At 43.4% G+C, this 18,275-nt stretch overlaps 1 protein-coding gene and 1 long non-coding RNA gene across 5 annotated transcripts in view; one reads left to right on the top strand and one right to left on the bottom strand.

The window, feature by feature from the left end:
- Positions 1 to 17,280, bottom strand: part of LOC122547863 (protein FAM227A-like) — a 221,113-nt gene extending 203,833 nt beyond the window's left edge. For 2 of the 4 annotated variants that reach the window (XM_087978405.1, XM_087978403.1), the window contains exons 1-3: positions 16,334 to 17,280; positions 14,576 to 14,719; positions 11,486 to 11,568 (exon numbers count right to left, since the gene is read on the bottom strand). In XM_087978405.1, coding sequence (XP_087834531.1) covers positions 11,486 to 11,568; positions 14,576 to 14,699 — 207 coding nt within the window. In that variant the 5' untranslated portion in view covers positions 14,700 to 14,719; positions 16,334 to 17,280. The remainder of the gene's footprint in view (positions 1 to 11,485; positions 11,569 to 14,575; positions 14,720 to 16,333) is intronic. The other 2 variants (XM_087978406.1, XM_087978404.1) reach the window with 2 other exon arrangements.
- LOC148141460 (uncharacterized) lies at positions 296 to 6,528 on the top strand. The gene is made up of 3 exons (XR_015752583.1): positions 296 to 627; positions 1,894 to 2,066; positions 5,320 to 6,528. It is a non-coding gene; the product is annotated as an uncharacterized LOC148141460 (long non-coding RNA).
- Positions 17,281 to 18,275: the final 995 nt, after the last annotated feature.

Here is an 18,275-nt window from a genome sequence, read left to right on the forward strand (position 1 = left end):
TGAATTCAGACAGAGACACACTGCTTCAGGTTGGTCACAACAGTTTCCACATTGATCATGCTATGTGCTTTTTAAAAAATTATTTTACGGGATGTGGGTGTCATTGTCTGGGGCTGTATTTATTAACTTAACCCTAGTTGCCCTTGAGGTAGTGGAAAACTGCCTTCTTGAACCACGACATTCCATGTGCTGTTGGTTGATCCACAATGCTGTCAGGGAGGGAATTCCAGGATTTTGACCCAGTGACAGTGAAGAAATAGCAATATATTTCCAATTCAGGATGGTGAGTGACCAGGAGGGGAAATTGCACATGTTGGTGTTCCTATATATCTGCCACTTTTATCCTTCAAGATGGTGGTGATCGTGGGTTTGAAAAGTGCTCTGGGTCTTTGGTAAATTTCTACAGTCTTTATCTTGTAGATACTACTCAATGCTGCTGAGAGCCAGTGGTGGAGGAAGTGAATGATGTTGGATGGGTGCCAATCAAACGGGCTGCTTTGTCCTGGATGGTGTTGAGCTTCTTGACTGTTGTTGGGGCTGCACCCATCCAGACAAGTGGGAAGTATTCCCTCACACACTCCTGACTGGTGCCTTCTCGATAGTGGACAGGTTTTTGGGAATCAGGTGGTAAGTTACTTGGTGCAGATCCCTTGCTCCTGACCTGTTATCGAGTCATAGAGATGTACAACACGGAAACAGACCCTTCGGTCCAACCCGTCTATGCCGACCAGATATCCCAACCCAATCTAGTCCCACATTCTAGCACCCGGCCCATATCCCTCCAAACCCTTCCTATTCATATACCCATCCAAATGCCTCTTAAATGTTGCAATTGTACCAGCCTCCACCACTTCCTCTGGCAGCTCATTCCATACACGTACCACCCTCTGCGTGAAAACGTTGTCCCGTACGTCTCTTTTAGATCTCTCCCCTCTCACCCTAAACCTATGCCCTCTAGTTCTGGACTCCTCCACTCCAGTGAAAAAGACTTTGCCCATTTACCCTATCCATGCCCCTCATAATTTTGTAAACCTCTATAAGGTCACCCTTCAACCTCTGACGCTCCAGGGAAAACAGCCCCAGCCTATTCAGCCTCTCCCTATAGCTCAAATCCTCTAACCCTGCCAACATCCTTCTTTTCTGAACCCTTTCAAGTTTCACAACATCTTTCCGATAGGAAGGAGAACAGAATTGCACGCAGTATTCCAACAGTGGCCTAACCAATGTCCTGTACAGCTGCAACATGACCTCCCAACTCCTGTACTCAATACTCTGACCAATAAACGAAAGCTTACCAAACGCCTTCTTCACTATCCTATCTACCTGCGACTCCACTTTCAAGGAGCTATGAACCTGCACTCCAAGGTCTCTGTTCGGCAACACTCTCTCGGACCTTACCATTAAGTGTATAAGACCTGATAAGATTTGCTTTCCCAAAATACATCACCTCGCATTTATCTGAATTAAACTCCATCTGCCACTTCTCAGCCCATTGACCCATCTGGTCCAGATCTTGTTGTAATCTGAGATAACCCTCTTCGCTGTCCACTACTCCTCCAATTTTGGTGTCATCTGCAACCTGTTCTTGTAGCCACTGTATTTACGACCACAAGAAATAGGAACAGGAGTAGGCCACTCAGCCTTTCAAGGCTGCTCCACCATTCAGTAGGGCCATGGCTCATCCAGCACTGCATAAGTCCCCATAACCCTTGATTGCTCTACTGATCAAGAACCTATCTATGTCAGCCTTAAATATACACAGGGACTCTGCCCCCACAGCTCACTATGGCAAGGAGTTCCAAAAACACATGATCCTCAGAGAGAAGAAATTCCTCCCCATCTTAGTCCTAAATTAGTGACCCTTAATTCTGAGACTATGCTCCCTGGTCCTAGACTCTCCCATGAGAAGAAACATCCCCTCAGTACTTACCCTGTCAAAGGAGGTTCAAGAAACAAAACCATTACAGGAACCATGCTGTAGTACCCAGCGATGGTTAAAACAAAATCCATCATGAGCGTTGATGGGACACAAACAAATGAAAGAATAACTGAAGCCTTCCTGAAAGGTGAGCATGATTCAAAGTAATATTGTCTGCCTTCACTAAATGAGGCTCAGAAAGTAGATCCTGAATTAAATAAATTGGCGCAGTCAGCTTACACTGAAATACAGGCCAAAGGAGTGCTATTATCTGAAGAATGGAGTGTGCTGATAAGGAAGTAAAAAATAAAGTTGTCATAGTCCCAGAGGACTGCAGGATTATTTTCTCATTAGAAAGAGACTGGTGGTGCACAGTGGCTCAGTGGTTAGCACTGTAGCCTCACAGCACCAAGGACCCGGGTTCAATTCCAGCCTTGGGCTTTGTGGAGTTTGCACATTCTCCCTGTGTCTGCATGGGTTTCCTCTGGATGCTCTGGTTTCCTCCCACAGTCCAAAGATGTGTAGGTCAGGTGAACTGGCCATGCTAAATTGCCCATAGTGTTAGGTGCATTAGCCAGAGGGGAATGGGTCTGGGTGGGTTACTCTTCGGAGGGTCAGTGTGGACTTGTTGGGCCGAAGGGCCTGTTTCCACACTGTAGGGGATCTAATCTAATCTAATCTTAACCGGAGGGTCGCCAAGCCTTTGGTGAGGGCTGAGGTTGCGAAGGTGAGACCTTCATGGTAACCTCAGCCAGTGCGGGAACTGAACCTAAGCTGTTTACGTCACTCTGTCTCACAAACCAGCTGTGCAGCTAAATGAGCTAACCAACCTCCTGAGTGCAGCCCTTCTCACAGATGAAGAATAGCTAGTTGTACATCAGATAGCAATACTGCCCAGCTGTCATTGGGAGATATTGTGGGTAGCCTATGGCAGGACATGTGAGGTTTTGTTAACACAGGTATCCATAAACAGGTAGTTTACCTGGCCAAAATTGCATAAAGAAGTTCTGCAGTTTTGTAAAACATCCGTATTTGTCAAGTTGTAGATAAACAATGCAGCAACTGGAAATTTCAATGCATTAGATGAAGTTTTGGTACTGTTTTCTTTGCAAGGTGAGCCAATAAAAACAAAGTTCAGTGGTCACTCCAAAATAATTAAAAGGGTTTATAATGGGACATTGATAATGGATACTCCTGGTCGTCTTCTGGAGTACTGTGTGCAGTCCTGCTTGTCTTGCTGTAGGAAGGATATTAAATTAGGAAGGGTTCAGAAAAGATTTACCAGGATGTTGTCAGGAATGGAGGATTTGAGTTATAAAAATAGGCTGGATGAGCTGGGACTGTTTTCACTGGAGCATAGGAGGTTGAGGGGTGATCTCATTGAGGGTTATAAAATCATGAGGGGCATAGATAAGGTGAATAGCAAGGGTTTTTTTCCCTAGGGTGGGGGAGTTCAAAACTAGGGGGCACATTTTTAAGGTGAGAGGAGAAAGACTTAAAAAGAAGGGGTAATTATTTTTTACACAGAGAGTGTTTCGTATATGGAATGAACTGCCTGAGGAAGTGGTGAATGCAGATACAGTTACAACATTTAAAAGACATTTGGATAAATACATGAATTGGAAAGGTTTGGAGGGATATGGACCAAACGCAGGCAGTGGGACTAGTTTTGCTTGGAAAGATGGTTGGCGTGGAGTAGTTGGACCGAAGGATCTGTTTTCATGCTCTATGACTCTATGTAGGGAAAATAATCAATTATGTTACGTGAACGCGTTGAAATAGTGTGACATAGAGAAGACGATAAGAAAGTCCAGGTATGTCAGGTAGTAACTGCAATAGAGGAGGATAGAGGAAAAAAGGACGAGAGTGAAGGAAAACTTTACAATGCTCAAAAAGAACTCCTTTCTATTAGATTAAAAAATTTGAAGTTATTGGAGAGTTCAGGCACTGTTTTTGTATCTGGTGAAAAATCGACAGGGAGATATAGTGAAACTGCTCAAGATGTACAAAGGAATTTGCGAAGATACACTTAGATGCATCACACTAACCAAATGTGACATTGATGGGGGTAATTTGGGTCCAATAAATCAAAATCTATATTGATTAAACCAAAAGAAACATACCCAAGTAACAAAATAAATTCGACATGAGTTAGAGAATCGATTGATTGAACCAAGCAGAGTAATTAGTGCTCTCCTGTAGTATTGGTTCCTAAGCCATGCATTTCAACTAGATTATGTTTAGGCAATAGGAAAATGAATACTGCCACAATGACTATTTCATACCCTACTTCCAGATAAGGAGGTTGCTAGAGTTGGTAGTACGTCATTCTTACCCAAAATTGATTTATTGGCAGGTACCATTGACAACAGCAAAGGAAATTAATACTCTAGCACATTCAATAGATTGTGCCAATTTTGGGTTATGCTATTCCCAGCCATTTTTCACTGAATAATGAGGAGAGTTAAAGCCAAAGTACCTAATTGTATAGTTTACTTGGATAATGGTGTTAGAGGCCATTACATATTATGGCCCCTAAACATATTATGGAGATAGGCTATTTTATTTTAAAAGCAAGTGTAAGGTGCTGTGTTCCAGATATGATTTGATTGGTCCATCACTAAGATTTAATCAAAACACACTTTCTTTTTTCACGAGGCAATTAAAATGCAACAAAACAAAGAGTTGTTACTGTATTGATAGATTTAACAATGTCTTATTTAATCCTAATCATCAATTGTTCCAATATACATAGCATCCCCTAAACACACCCTTTGCTAAAATGCAATGCAGCAAACCAGTTATTATTCTCACATGCTGTCTCTCTCCAGTCTAGTAGATAGAAATACTGGAAGGAACAATCTGCCTGCTCAGATTTCTAAGAGGACAGCTCTGTAAGTCTTCAATCTAGCAGAAAGAATGCTATCTGTCTGCTCCAGCAGCTAACTGACAAAGAAAAAATTACTGAAAGCAAACCCAAAGTCCTACAGGTCTATGTGGCCCTGCTCACTCATGATTCTTTTGTCTTACTCTGAAAAAAAAATACCCAAAGAGAAAACCCAAAGCTATTTACAAACTGCCTGCCGGGAGGAGACACCTCAACACCATTGAGGCAAAACCCTTCCACAAGAGGAGAAGGATAGAGCACATTCTTAAAGCACAGTGTCATCACAAAGGAATATGTAGAACAACTATACAACTTGCTTAAACAATTGCAGTTGGCAGGGTTGATGTTACAACAGTGACAATGCTGTCACTTTAAAAAGGTTATTCTGTCCTTATGTTTTTTTCAAGAGAGGATATAAAGGCAGAGGTGCCAAAGTGTCTAGGAAGTTACTAGTTTAGCAATGGAAAGGGAGTGGCCAGTTTTCCCAGTTCAGGTTCTCTCTGGTTTGTTTTAGCTGTAGCAGTCACAAGATGGGCGAGCTGAAAATGTGTTGCTGGAAAAGCACAGCACGTCAGGCAGCATCCAAGGAGCAGGAGAATCGACGTTTCAGGCATGAGCCCTTCTTCAGGAATCCACAAGATTGGCGAGTCCAGGGGAATTGCAAGCTTCAGTAAAGAACTCCTCTGACCTTCTTCTGAAATGTCTCTCTGAATGTTGTTCTCTCCTGCCAGTAGGAATCTGTGTTTGAATTTATCTTTTTGCCAAGGGGTTTTGATCTACCGGAATAGTTAATTAATGATAGTGGCTGTATCGGGTTAGTTCAGTTTTCCAATAGTTAAGTTATTCTAAACTCTGCTTCCTATTGTTCATGTTTAATCTGCAGTGTTTAAATAAATTCTGTTTTGCTTAAAGCCAAGTGGTTTAACCAGCTGCATCGCTCCTGGAACACCCACTTCACATCTGCCTTGAACATAATAAACCGTTAGGGTCGAGGCTACCTTCTTAAAATATTTTGATGGGGTCTGGCCTGGTCCATAACACAACTAGTAAAACGTGAATTTACAAAGGCAAAAGTAATGTATTTGGGAGATATTTTAGGACAAGATCAAGTGTCACTCTGAACAGCGGAAGTAAGAGCTTTGATTGAATTCCCCATCTCTGAAACAAAACAAGATATAATTGGGTTTTTGGGTCTGACTGTATGACTATGACTCTCTTTGTATCTAATTTCAGTATGATAGCTGTATACTTGAGCAACTTGCTACAAAAACAGGTGGAGGTGCCATGGTCAACAGAATGCCAGGTAGCCTTTGAAGAGTGAAAAGCAATTTTGACAAATAAACCTGTATTAATGGCAGCTAACTTTACAAACTGTTTAAACTAGCACTATCGATCTGGGATTTGGAATAATTCTCTTCTAGGCTGATGAGAGCAGAATGGAGAAGTGAGTGGGTTATCTTTCCAAGTATTGAATCAATTATCAGAAAAGATATTCCACTATGGAAAAGGCGGCTTTGGCAGTGTTTGCATTTCTTTAACACTTTGAAGCTTATGTTCAACATCAAAACTATGGGAGGCTTTGGATTTTAACTGATCATAACTCAGTAACTTTTATTGTGAGATTTAAGATTAAAACACTGAGAGTGTTCTGTTAGAGAATTTTTTTCCAACTTTTTAATGTAAAGTTTATGTCGAGGAAAAAAAAATGTTTTTGCTGATGATTTATTCTGAATGCAAGTTATAATAGTAAATAAGAATCTAGTGATCTATTTGGTCACTTCTATCTCTCACTGGGTGATACTCCTGATCACTCCTGTCTCTAAGTGGCTCTCTCAGTGAGCCCAGTCTCTGACTGGGTGATGCTCGATGTATTCAGACACTCTTGTCTCTCACTAGGTTACACACTCAGCCGCATCTCTGAGTGATATACTCCATCACTCCTGCCTCTCACTGGATGATACACTCGATCACTCCTGCCTCTCACTGGGCGATATACTCCATCACTCCTGCCTCTCACTGGATGATACACTCGTTCACTCCTGCCTCTCACTGGGCGATATACTCCATCACTCCTGCCTCTCACTGGATGATACACTCGTTCACTCCTGTCTCTCACTGGGCGATACACTCGACATGTGAGGTTTTGTTAACACAGGTATCCATAAACAGGTAGTTTACCTGGCCAAAATTGCATAAAGAAGTTCTGCAGTTTTGTAAAACATCCGTATTTGTCAAGTTGTAGATAAACAATGCAGCAACTGGAAATTTCAATGCATTAGATGAAGTTTTGGTACTGTTTTCTTTGCAAGGTGAGCCAATAAAAACAAAGTTCAGTGGTCACTCCAAAATAATTAAAAGGGTTTATAATGGGACATTGATAATGGATACTCCTGGTCGTCTTCTGGAGTACTGTGTGCAGTCCTGCTTGTCTTGCTGTAGGAAGGATATTAAATTAGGAAGGGTTCAGAAAAGATTTACCAGGATGTTGTCAGGAATGGAGGATTTGAGTTATAAAAATAGGCTGGATGAGCTGGGACTGTTTTCACTGGAGCATAGGAGGTTGAGGGGTGATCTCATTGAGGGTTATAAAATCATGAGGGGCATAGATAAGGTGAATAGCAAGGGTTTTTTTCCCTAGGGTGGGGGAGTTCAAAACTAGGGGGCACATTTTTAAGGTGAGAGGAGAAAGACTTAAAAAGAAGGGGTAATTATTTTTTACACAGAGAGTGTTTCGTATATGGAATGAACTGCCTGAGGAAGTGGTGAATGCAGATACAGTTACAACATTTAAAAGACATTTGGATAAATACATGAATTGGAAAGGTTTGGAGGGATATGGACCAAACGCAGGCAGTGGGACTAGTTTTGCTTGGAAAGATGGTTGGCGTGGAGTAGTTGGACCGAAGGATCTGTTTTCATGCTCTATGACTCTATGTAGGGAAAATAATCAATTATGTTACGTGAACGCGTTGAAATAGTGTGACATAGAGAAGACGATAAGAAAGTCCAGGTATGTCAGGTAGTAACTGCAATAGAGGAGGATAGAGGAAAAAAGGACGAGAGTGAAGGAAAACTTTACAATGCTCAAAAAGCACTCCTTTCTATTAGATTAAAAAATTTGAAGTTATTGGAGAGTTCAGGCACTGTTTTTGTATCTGGTGAAAAATCGACAGGGAGATATAGTGAAACTGCTCAAGAGGTACAAAGGAATTTGCGAAGATACACTTAGATGCATCACACTAACCAAATGTGACATTGATGGGGGTAATTTGGGTCCAATAAATCAAAATCTATATTGATTAAACCAAAAGAAACAGACCCAAGTAACAAAAGAAATTCGACATGAGTTAGAGAATCGATTGATTGAACCAAGCAGAGTAATTAGTGCTCTCCTGTAGTATTGGTTCCTAAGCCATGCATTTCAACTAGATTATGCTTAGGCAATAGGAAAATGAATACTGCCACAATGACTATTTCATACCCTACTTCCAGATAAGGAGGTTGCTAGAGTTGGTAGTACGTCATTCTTACCCAAAATTGATTTATTGGCAGGTACCATTGACAACAGCAAAGGAAATTAATACTCTAGCACATTCAATAGATTGTGCCAATTTTGGGTTATGCTATTCCCAGTCATTTTTCACTGAATAATGAGGAGAGTTAAAGCCAAAGTACCTAATTGTATAGTTTACTTGGATAATGGTGTTAGAGGCCATTACATATTATGGCCCCTAAACATATTATGGAGATAGGCTATTTTATTTTAAAAGCATATGCTGTGTTCCAGATATGATTTGATTGGTCCATCACTAAGATTTAATCAAAACACACTTTCTTTTTTCACGAGGCAATTAAAATGCAACAAAACAAAGAGTTGTTACTGTATTGATAGATTTAACAATGTCTTATTTAATCCTAATCATCAATTGTTCCAATATACATAGCATCCCCTAAACACACCCTTTGCTAAAATGCAAAGCAGCAAAACAGTTATTATTCTCACATGCTGTCTCTCTCCAGTCTAGTAGATAGAAATACTGGAAGGAACAATCTGCCTGCTCAGATTTCTAAGAGGACAGCTCTGTAAGTCTTCAATCTAGCAGAAAGAATGCTAGCTGTCTGCTCCAGCAGCTAACTGACAAAGAAAAAGTTACTGAAAGCAAACCCAAAGTCCTACAGGTCTATGTGACACTGCTCACTCATGATTCTTTTGTCTTACTCTGAAAAAAAAAACACCCAAAGAGAAAACCCAAAGCTATTTACAAACTGCCTGCCGGGAGGAGACACCTCAGCACCATTGAGGCAAAACCCTTCCACAAGAGGAGCAGGATAGAGCACATTCTTAAAGCACAGTGTCATCACAAAGGAATATGTAGAACAACTATACAACTTGCTTAAACAATTGCAGTTGGCAGGGTTGATGTTACAACAGTGACAATGCTGTCACTTCAAAAAGGTTATTCTGTCCTTATGTTTTTTTCAAGAGAGGATATAAAGGCAGAGGTGCCAAAGTGTCTAGGAAGTTACTAGTTTAGCAATGGAAAGGGAGTGGCCAGTTTTCCCAGTTCAGGTTCTCTCTGGTTTGTTTTAGCTGTAGCAGTCACAAGATGGGCGAGCTGAAAATGTGTTGCTGGAAAAGCACAGCAGGTCAGGCAGCATCCAAGGAGCAGGAGAATCGACGTTTCAGGCATGAGCCCTTCTTCAGGAATCCACAAGATTGGCGAGTCCAGGGGAATTGCAAGCTTCAGTGAAGAACTCCTCTGACCTTCTTCTGAAATGTCTCTCTGAATGTTGTTCTCTCCTGCCAGTAGGAATCTGTGTTTGAATTTATCTTTTTGCCAAGGGGTTTTGATCTACCGGAATAGTTAATTAATGATAGTGGCTGTATCGGGTTAGTTCAGTTTTCCAATAGTTAAGTTATTCTAAACTCTGCTTCCTTTTGTTCATGTTTAATCTGCAGTGTTTAAATAAATTCTGTTTTGCTTAAAGCCAAGTGGTTTAACCAGCTGCATCGCTCCTGGAACACCCACTTCACATCTGCCTTGAACATAATAAACCGTTAGGGTCGAGGCTACCTTCTTAAAATATTTTGATGGGGTCTGGCCTGGTCCATAACACAACTAGTAAAACGTGAATTTACAAAGGCAAAAGTAATGTATTTGGGAGATATTTTAGGACAAGATCAAGTGTCACTCTGAACAGCGGAAGTAAGAGCTTTGATTGAATTCCCCATCTCTGAAACAAAACAAGATATAATTGGGTTTTTGGGTCTGACTGTATGACTATGACTCTCTTTGTATCTAATTTCAGTATGATAGCTGTATACTTGAGCAACTTGCTACAAAAACAGGTGGAGGTGCCATGGTCAACAGAATGCCAGGTAGCCTTTGAAGAGTGAAAAGCAATTTTGACAAATAAACCTGTATTAATGGCAGCTAACTTTACAAACTGTTTAAACTAGCACTATCGATCTGGGATTTGGAATAATTCTCTTCTAGGCTGATGAGAGCAGAATGGAGAAGTGAGTGGGTTATCTTTCCAAGTATTGAATCAATTATCAGAAAAGATATTCCACTATGGAAAAGGCGGCTTTGGCAGTGTTTGCATTTCTTTAACACTTTGAAGCTTATGTTCAACATCAAAACTATGGGAGGCTTTGGATTTTAACTGATCATAACTCAGTAACTTTTATTGTGAGATTTAAGATTAAAACACTGTGAGAGTGTTCTGTTAGAGAATTTTTTTCCAACTTTTTAATGTAAAGTTTATGTCAAGGAAAAAAAATGTTTTTGCTGATGATTTATTCTGAATGCAAGTTATAATAGTAAATAAGAATCTAGTGATCTATTTGGTCACTTCTATCTCTCACTGGGTGATACTCCTGATCACTCCTGTCTCTAAGTGGCTCTCTCAGTGAGCCCAGTCTCTGACTGGGTGATGCTCGATGTATTCAGACACTCTTGTCTCTCACTAGGTTACACACTCAGCCCCATCTCTGAGTGATATACTCCATCACTCCTGCCTCTCACTGGGCGATGCACTCGATCACTCCTGCCTCTCACTGGGCGATGCACTCGATCACTCCTGCCTCTCACTGGGCGATCACTCGATCACTCCTGCCTCTCACTGGGCGATACACTCGATCACTCCTGCCTCTCACTGGGCGATGCACTCGATCACTCCTGCCTCTCACTGGATGATACACTCGATCACTCCTGCCTCTCACTGGGCGATCACTCGATCACTCCTGCCTCTCACTGGGCGATACACTCGATCACTCCTGCCTCTCACTGGGTGATACACTCGATCACTCCTGCCTCTCACTGGATGATACACTCGATCACTCCTGTCTCTCACCGGGCGATACACTCGATCACTCCTGTCTCTCACTGGGCGATTCCCTCGATCACTCCTGCCTCTCACTGGGCGATTCCCTCGATCACTCCTGTCTCTCATTGGGTGATACACTCGATCACTCCTACCTCTCACTGGCTGATGCACTCGATCACTCCTGCCTCTCATTGGATGATACAGTCCTCTATAACTCCTGTCTCTCACTGGGTGATACACTCGATCACTCCTGCCTCTCACTGGGTGATACTCAGTGTATCACCGAAAGGCAAAGTGCTGGGAGCTGGACAGTAACAGCCTCACGTGGAAAAAAGACAACTGTGACTCACCAAGGCTTCAGGATGAGCGTACAATGTGCCACTGAAATGCTGAATCCTCTCGTTCACCAAGTTCATTGAGCCAATCACGAACGCTGAACATTGTTGGTTAAGTAAAAAAAAATAAATCGACTGTCATGAATCCACTGCAGCATCATTCTGCCTATAATCCTCCTCTAATCACTCCACTCTGCCCTTCATCTCCCCCGATCCGCAGCCCACTCTCTTAACTCCTCCTCCTCTTCTCTCCCCTCTCTACCAGCTCCCCTTTTCTCTCTCCAACCTTCCCTCCTTTCCCTTCTCTGATGATGGCCCACCTTGTCCTCCTCTTCCCCACTCTCCGCCTTTCCTTTCCCCATCCTCCTACATCTCTTTCTCTCCCAGCTTCCTTTCCTCCACCACCTCCCATCTCACCCTCCTCCCTCCTACTCACTGCTGCACCTTCCTCAGGTCTCAGCGCTGGCTGCCTACACAAGTGATGAAGTCACATTTTAAAATCTGTCAAATTGAGTCCAGTCTGAACTGGGGAATCTCCAGCCCTAGAGTGAATGTCACTACCACCCAGCCTTGGAGGTGTCAGCTTAGCTGAGTTGATGACCATCCCTCTTGTTTCAAGCCTTACTCCTTAGAATGGCATCCAGTAAGATTGCAACTTCAGCTCCAGAGTTATCACTTGGGTGAAGTGCTTATACCAAGACTGCATTGACCATTTCAGGTGGACATCAAACATCCCCATGGTACACCTATAAAAACAAACAGCACTCCCCTGGTCTCCCAGCCAATATTTAAGACCAAGGCCAGAGGGTAGTTGTGGAAGAGTGTTTTTCTTACTGGAGGTCTGTGACCAGTGGTGTCTCATAAGGATCGGACCAGTGCTGGGCCCCCTGGTGTTTGTAATGTATAAATGTCCTCCCAGGACAGGTATACATGGGGTTAAATACAGAGTAAAGCTCTTTCTACATTTTCAAAGTGAAAGTAAATCTCCCTCTACACTGTCTCTCTCAAACACTCATAGATTTCATAGAATCCCTACAGTATGGAAACAGGCCCTTCAGCCCAATGGGTCCACACTGACCCTCGGAAGAGTAACCCACCCAGACCCATTCCCCCTACCCTATACTTACCACTGACCAATGCACCTGACCTACACATCCCTGAACACTATGGGACAATTTAGCATGGCCAATTCACCTCACCTACACATCTTTGGATTGTGGGAGGAAACCGGAGCACCTGGAGGAAACCCACGCAGACAGGAGGAGAATATGCAAACTCCACTGTGCTGCCCATCCTAGGACAGGGACAGGGATCACACAGGATTAGATAGACAGTAAAGGCCTCTCTTTTAAACTGAAAGTAAAGTTCACTCGACTATTGTAAACTAAAAGTAACCTATACTCTACACTGTCCTCATCAAATACTATGAGGACAGAGACAGCACGTGTTTAGAGATAGAATAAAGTTCCATTTATACCGTCCCTCATTAAATCCTGTGATGACAGATACAGTTAGGGATAATGTACAGAATAAAGCTCCATCTACACTGTCCTCCATCAAACACTCTCAGGACAGATACACCATAGTGTTAGATACAGAATAAAGTTAACTTTGCATTACTCTCATTAAACACACCCAGGATATGTAAGGTGGCTCAGTAATTACTACTGCTGCCTCAGCGTACCAAGGGCCTGGGTTCGATTCCAGCCTCGGGCGACTGTCTGTGTGGAGTTTGCACATTTTCCCCGTGTCTGTGTGGATTTCCTTCAGATGCTCTGGTTTCCTCCCACAGACCAAAAGTATGCAGGTTAGGTGGATTAGCCATGGGAAATGCAGAGTTACAGGGATAGGGTAGGGGATGGGTATGGGTGAGACAATGTTTGCAGGGTCGACATGAACACGATGGGTCAAATGGCCTGCTTCCACAATGTGGGGATTCTATGTACTGCATGGGGTTCAATACAAAGTAAAACTCACTCTGCACAGTCCCCATCAAATACTGAAGAAGGGCTAATGCCCGAAACGTTGATTCTCCTGTTCCCTAGATGCTGCCTGACCTGCTGCGCTTTTCCAGCAACACATTTCCATCTCTGATCTCCAGCATCTGCAGACCTCACTTTCTCCCCATCAAATACTCCCAGGACATGTGCAATACAGGGTTAGATACTGAGTAAAGCACACTTTACACTGTCCCTTATCAAACCCTCCTGGGACAGGGACAACATGAGGTCAGATACAGAGTAAATGTCTCTCTGCTCTCTATAAAACTAAAAGTAATGTCGCCTTGACTCTGTTCCCACCAAACACTCTCGAGTCAAGACAGCATGGGATTAGAACCAGAGTAAAACCGACTCTACTCTTTGAAACTAAAAGTAAAACTCCCTTCACATTGTCCCCATCAAACCCTCCTGTGACAGGGATAACAGGGGCTTAGATAGACAGTAAAGCTCACACTACACTTTTAATCTGAAAGTAAAGCCCTCTCTACTCTTTTAACTAACAGTAAAGTTCTGTCAACACCATCTCCATCAAACACTTTTGGCCAGGGACAACACAGGGTTAGATACAGAGTAAAGCTCCATCCACTCTTTTCAATGGAAATTGAAGTGCAGTCTACATTTTACCCATTAGCTCTCGCAGGACAGTCACAGCATGTTGTTAGATACTTCTACTCTTAAAGTTCCCTCTACTCTTTTAAACAGAAGTTAAAGCTTCCTCTACACTGTTCCATTAAACAATCCCAGGACAGGTACAGCATGGGTTAGATACAGAGTAAAAGATTCCTGTACACAGCCAATCCTGAGTGCATAAGTAGGTAGAAATCAGAGAAACGGTCTTCAGAATTATGGATAAATACATTCATATTTGTGAAAGGAGGCTTTGGGGAGGCCATTTGTGTGACGTTTTCCAAGCAGCCATCCACTTGTACAGCCACGTCCTCTGTCTTAGCCGGCTTCAATGAGGAGATTAAACAGCCCTTCAGCCCTCACTGCTAATCGTCAGTGTCCTATCAGCTACCTTCTCACACTGTCTGCTGTCTCCCTCATACCTTGACACGACAAGAGCCCCACACAGCGACGGGATTGAGCAAAAAAAAAAGGATGCGTGTGGGAGAATCCTGCAGATGTTTCTTCACCGTCAGCCTCTGCCGGGCTGCTACCTCCGCTGATAGATCTATGTCCTCTTCATAGAGCACCAATGGAGTAAGGGCTGTGTTGATCTCAACCATTTTCACACTGCTTACTCACCCTGAATGGAGAATGTAGGACATAGCCAAGTTAACATAGTCACCTGCAAACAGCACAGGATCTGCCTGTGCATGTAATGAGAGATAAGGGAGTTTAAATTGGAGGTAAAGGGGAGTGAGGCACAGACAGGGGAGGGGGGGGGGGGCGTGAGAGTGCAGAGTTGTTTGGAGAGAGTGGGGGCAGTAAGACAGGAAAAATGTAGGAGGGGGTGGGGAGCAGGAGAGGGGCCAGGCAAGTGTGTGAGGGGTGGGGAGAAGGTCAGGGAGCATCGGGAAGGGACAGCAGGGGTGCTTTGGGAGAGTTTAGGAGGGGTGAGGGGCAGTGGGTGGTGAGAGTGAGGAGAGGGCATGGGGGAGAGTCAGGGAGGAGATGAAGAGAGTGTTTGAAGTAGCAGTGGGTGAGGGGGTGTGGGGAGAGTGGAGGGGAGGAGGGAACAGTGTGGGAGAGAATGTGAGGAGATGGGGCAGACTAGGAGGAGGAAGAGTGGGGGTGTGTGGGGGGAATGAGGAAGGGTATGTGGCAAGAGTGAGTGAGGAAATGGGGCAAAATACATGGGGAGAGTGATGGGAAGATCTCGATAAGGGACAATGGAGGGAGGGGAAGAAAGTGTGAGGGAAGGGAAGGTGAGAAAGGGGGAAAGGAGAGAGTGTGGCTGGGAGGATGGCGGAATGTGGGAGAGGGATACAGGTGATGGAGGGAATGAGAGGGGATGGGATAGGGAGAGAGGGGGAAGAGAGGAGGGACAGAGGCTGGGGTAGAGGTAGGAAGTGGGAAATGGATGGGAAGCAGTGGGAGGAGTAATGTGAAGAGTGGTTAGGTGGTGTGAAAAAAGTGAGGGAGAAAGTCTGGGGAGAGGTTGTGGGAGGAAGGGAGGGAGGGATGGAGAAGGGAGAGGGATGGAGCTGAGGGAAGAGAGAGGGAAGGGGTTAAGGGTGGTTGAGGTGGGTAGAGAGAGGTGTGGGAGAGGGGTTGGTGGGGAGAGAAAGGGAGATATGGGAGAGGGAGAGGGAAGGAGTGAAGGGAAAGGTAGGGAGAAGGGTCAGAGAGACAGAGTAGGTGGAACTGAAGCAGGGAAAGGAGAGACGAGAGAAGCTGGGATGGTGGGGCTGGGGCAAACGATGGAGGGAGGGTGGAGGGGGAGAGAGGCGAGAGGTCAGATATCTGGACTAGAAAAAGGGAGGGAGGCATCAGTTGAGAAATGGAACTAGAAAAGACATGAGAAGGAGAAAGGTAGGATCAAGAAAGGGAGGGAGGTACAGGGTGAAGATAGAGAGTTGGGGTGAAGAAGGAGGGATTAGATGAGAAAGAGTTGGGGGGGAAAGACCAATGGTTGAATTAGGTAAGAGACTGGGAGAGGTTGGGAGAGACAGTGAGTGGGGCAGGGAGAGGAGAAAGTGAAGGATTAGTTGGGTAGAGTCAGGATGCGGGAACTGTGGAGTGGGTCAGGGGCATGAGTGATGGGGTAGGTTTGTGAAGAGTGGGAGTGGGGCAGGGAAGTGGGGGAGAGATTGGGGGAGAGATGGGGGAGAGGCAATGGGGAGTGTTGTGAGGAGTGGGGCAGGGGTATATGGGGTCAGGGCAGGGGAGCAGGACAGACTTTCTTTAGTTTTCTCACTCTAATTCTCTGATTGTCTGTGTTTCTCTTTCTATCTATCGTTATCTGTTTTGAGCCTCCAATTCTTTATCATCCCCCTCAGTCTCTATTCTCTCCCTCTATCTCTCCGCGCTCTCACGGTTTTCTCTCCTATCTTTTTATTCTTGTTATCACTCTTTCTCTCTATTTTGTCTTGCACTCTCTATTCTGTCTTTCACTCTCTCTCACACATTATTCTCTCTATTCTTTTTCACTTTATTCTCTCTACCCCCCCACTCTCTATTCCACCTCTCTCTCTATTTGCTCTCTCTATTCCCTTTCTATCATTTTTTCTTCTCTCTATTACTGTTTCCTATTCTCTCTCTGTTCTCTTCCTCTCTCTATCCTCCTTCTGTACTTCTGTTCCCTTCCTAATTTTCTATTTTCTCTCCCTATTCTTGCTCTCACTTTCTATTTTCTTTCTCTATACTCACGCCCTCTATTTCACTGTTTTCTCTCAAAGTCTCTATTCTCGCTCTTTCCAATCATTATTCTCTCCCCATTTCTTTAGTCTTTCTCTATATTCTCTCCTAACCTCTCTCTGTTGCCACTGTCACTCTGTTTACTCTCTCTATTCTCCCTTACACACTCTTTTCTCTATCTCTGTTGTCTCTTTCTATGTCTCTATTCTCATCCCCTCATTTATCCCCTTGTTTTGGCTTTCTCTCTTATTATCTACCTTTGTTGTCTCTCTTTATTCCCTCTGTCACTGTTGTCTCTCTCACTTCCTATTCACGTTCTCTGTTCTCATTTGCTCTCCCTCTCTGTATTCCCTCTCTCTATTCTCTGTCAAACTGTGTCTCTGTCTATCTCTATTTTCTCTAAATTCTCTAACTCCTTGTTGTCCCTCTCTACTTTCTCTCCCTCATTCTCAATTCTATCTTTATATTCTCTCTCTATTCTATCTCTCCATCCTTACTCTGTAATGCTCTATTCTCTCTCCCTTACTACTCTCTATGTTGTTTCTATTTGCTCTCTCTCTATTTCTCTCCCTATTGTCTCTCCCTTTCTCTATTCTCTCTCTAAACCCACTCTCTATTCTCTGTCCAATTCTCTGTTGTCTCCCTCTATTTCTCTATGTTCACTCTCTATTCTCTCTGTATTGTTCTATTGTCTCTGTCTCCCCAATGCCTCCCTCAATCTCTCTATTCTCACTCTCTATTGATTTTCTCTTTCCCTATTTGCACAATCTCCCCATTCTCTCTCACTCTTGTCTTCTCTCTCTCACTCTCTATTTTCTCCCTCTTTACCTCTCTCTGTATCTCTCTCTCACACTTTCTCTATACTGACTCTCTATCTATTCTGTCTCTCTCTCTCTACACTCTATCTATTCTCTCTCTCTCTACACTCTATCTATTCGCTCTCTCTCTACACTCTATCTATTCTCTCTCTCTACACTCTATCTATTCTCTCTCTCTCTCTACACTCTATCTATTCTCTCTCTCTCTACACTCTATCTATTCTCTCTCTCTCTCTACACTCTATCTATTCTCTCTCTCTACACTTTATCTATTCTCTCTCTCTCTACACTTTATCTATTCTCTCTCTCTCTACACTTTATCTATTCTCTCTCTCTCTACACTTTATCTATTCTCTCTCTCTACACTCTATCTATTCTCTCACTCTCTCACTACACTATCTATTCTCTCTCTCTCTCCCTACACTCTATCTATTCTCTCTCTCTCCCTCTCTCTCGACACTCTATCTATTCTCTCTCTCTCGACACTCTATCTATTCTCTCTCTCTCTACACTCTATCTATTCTATTCTCTCTCTCTATACTCTATTCTCTCTCTCTCTCTACACTCTATCTATTCTATTCTCTCTCTCTCTACACTATCTATTCTATTCTCTCTCTCTCTACACTCTATCTATTCTCTCTCTCTCTACACTCTATCTATTCTCTCTCTCTCTACACTCTATCT

The sequence above is a fragment of the Chiloscyllium plagiosum genome, unplaced genomic scaffold (genome assembly GCF_037043375.1).
Source record: "Chiloscyllium plagiosum isolate Xiang-an unplaced genomic scaffold, Cpla_swu_hap1 HiC_scaffold_33, whole genome shotgun sequence".
In the NCBI taxonomy this organism is placed as follows: domain Eukaryota; kingdom Metazoa; phylum Chordata; class Chondrichthyes; order Orectolobiformes; family Hemiscylliidae; genus Chiloscyllium; species Chiloscyllium plagiosum.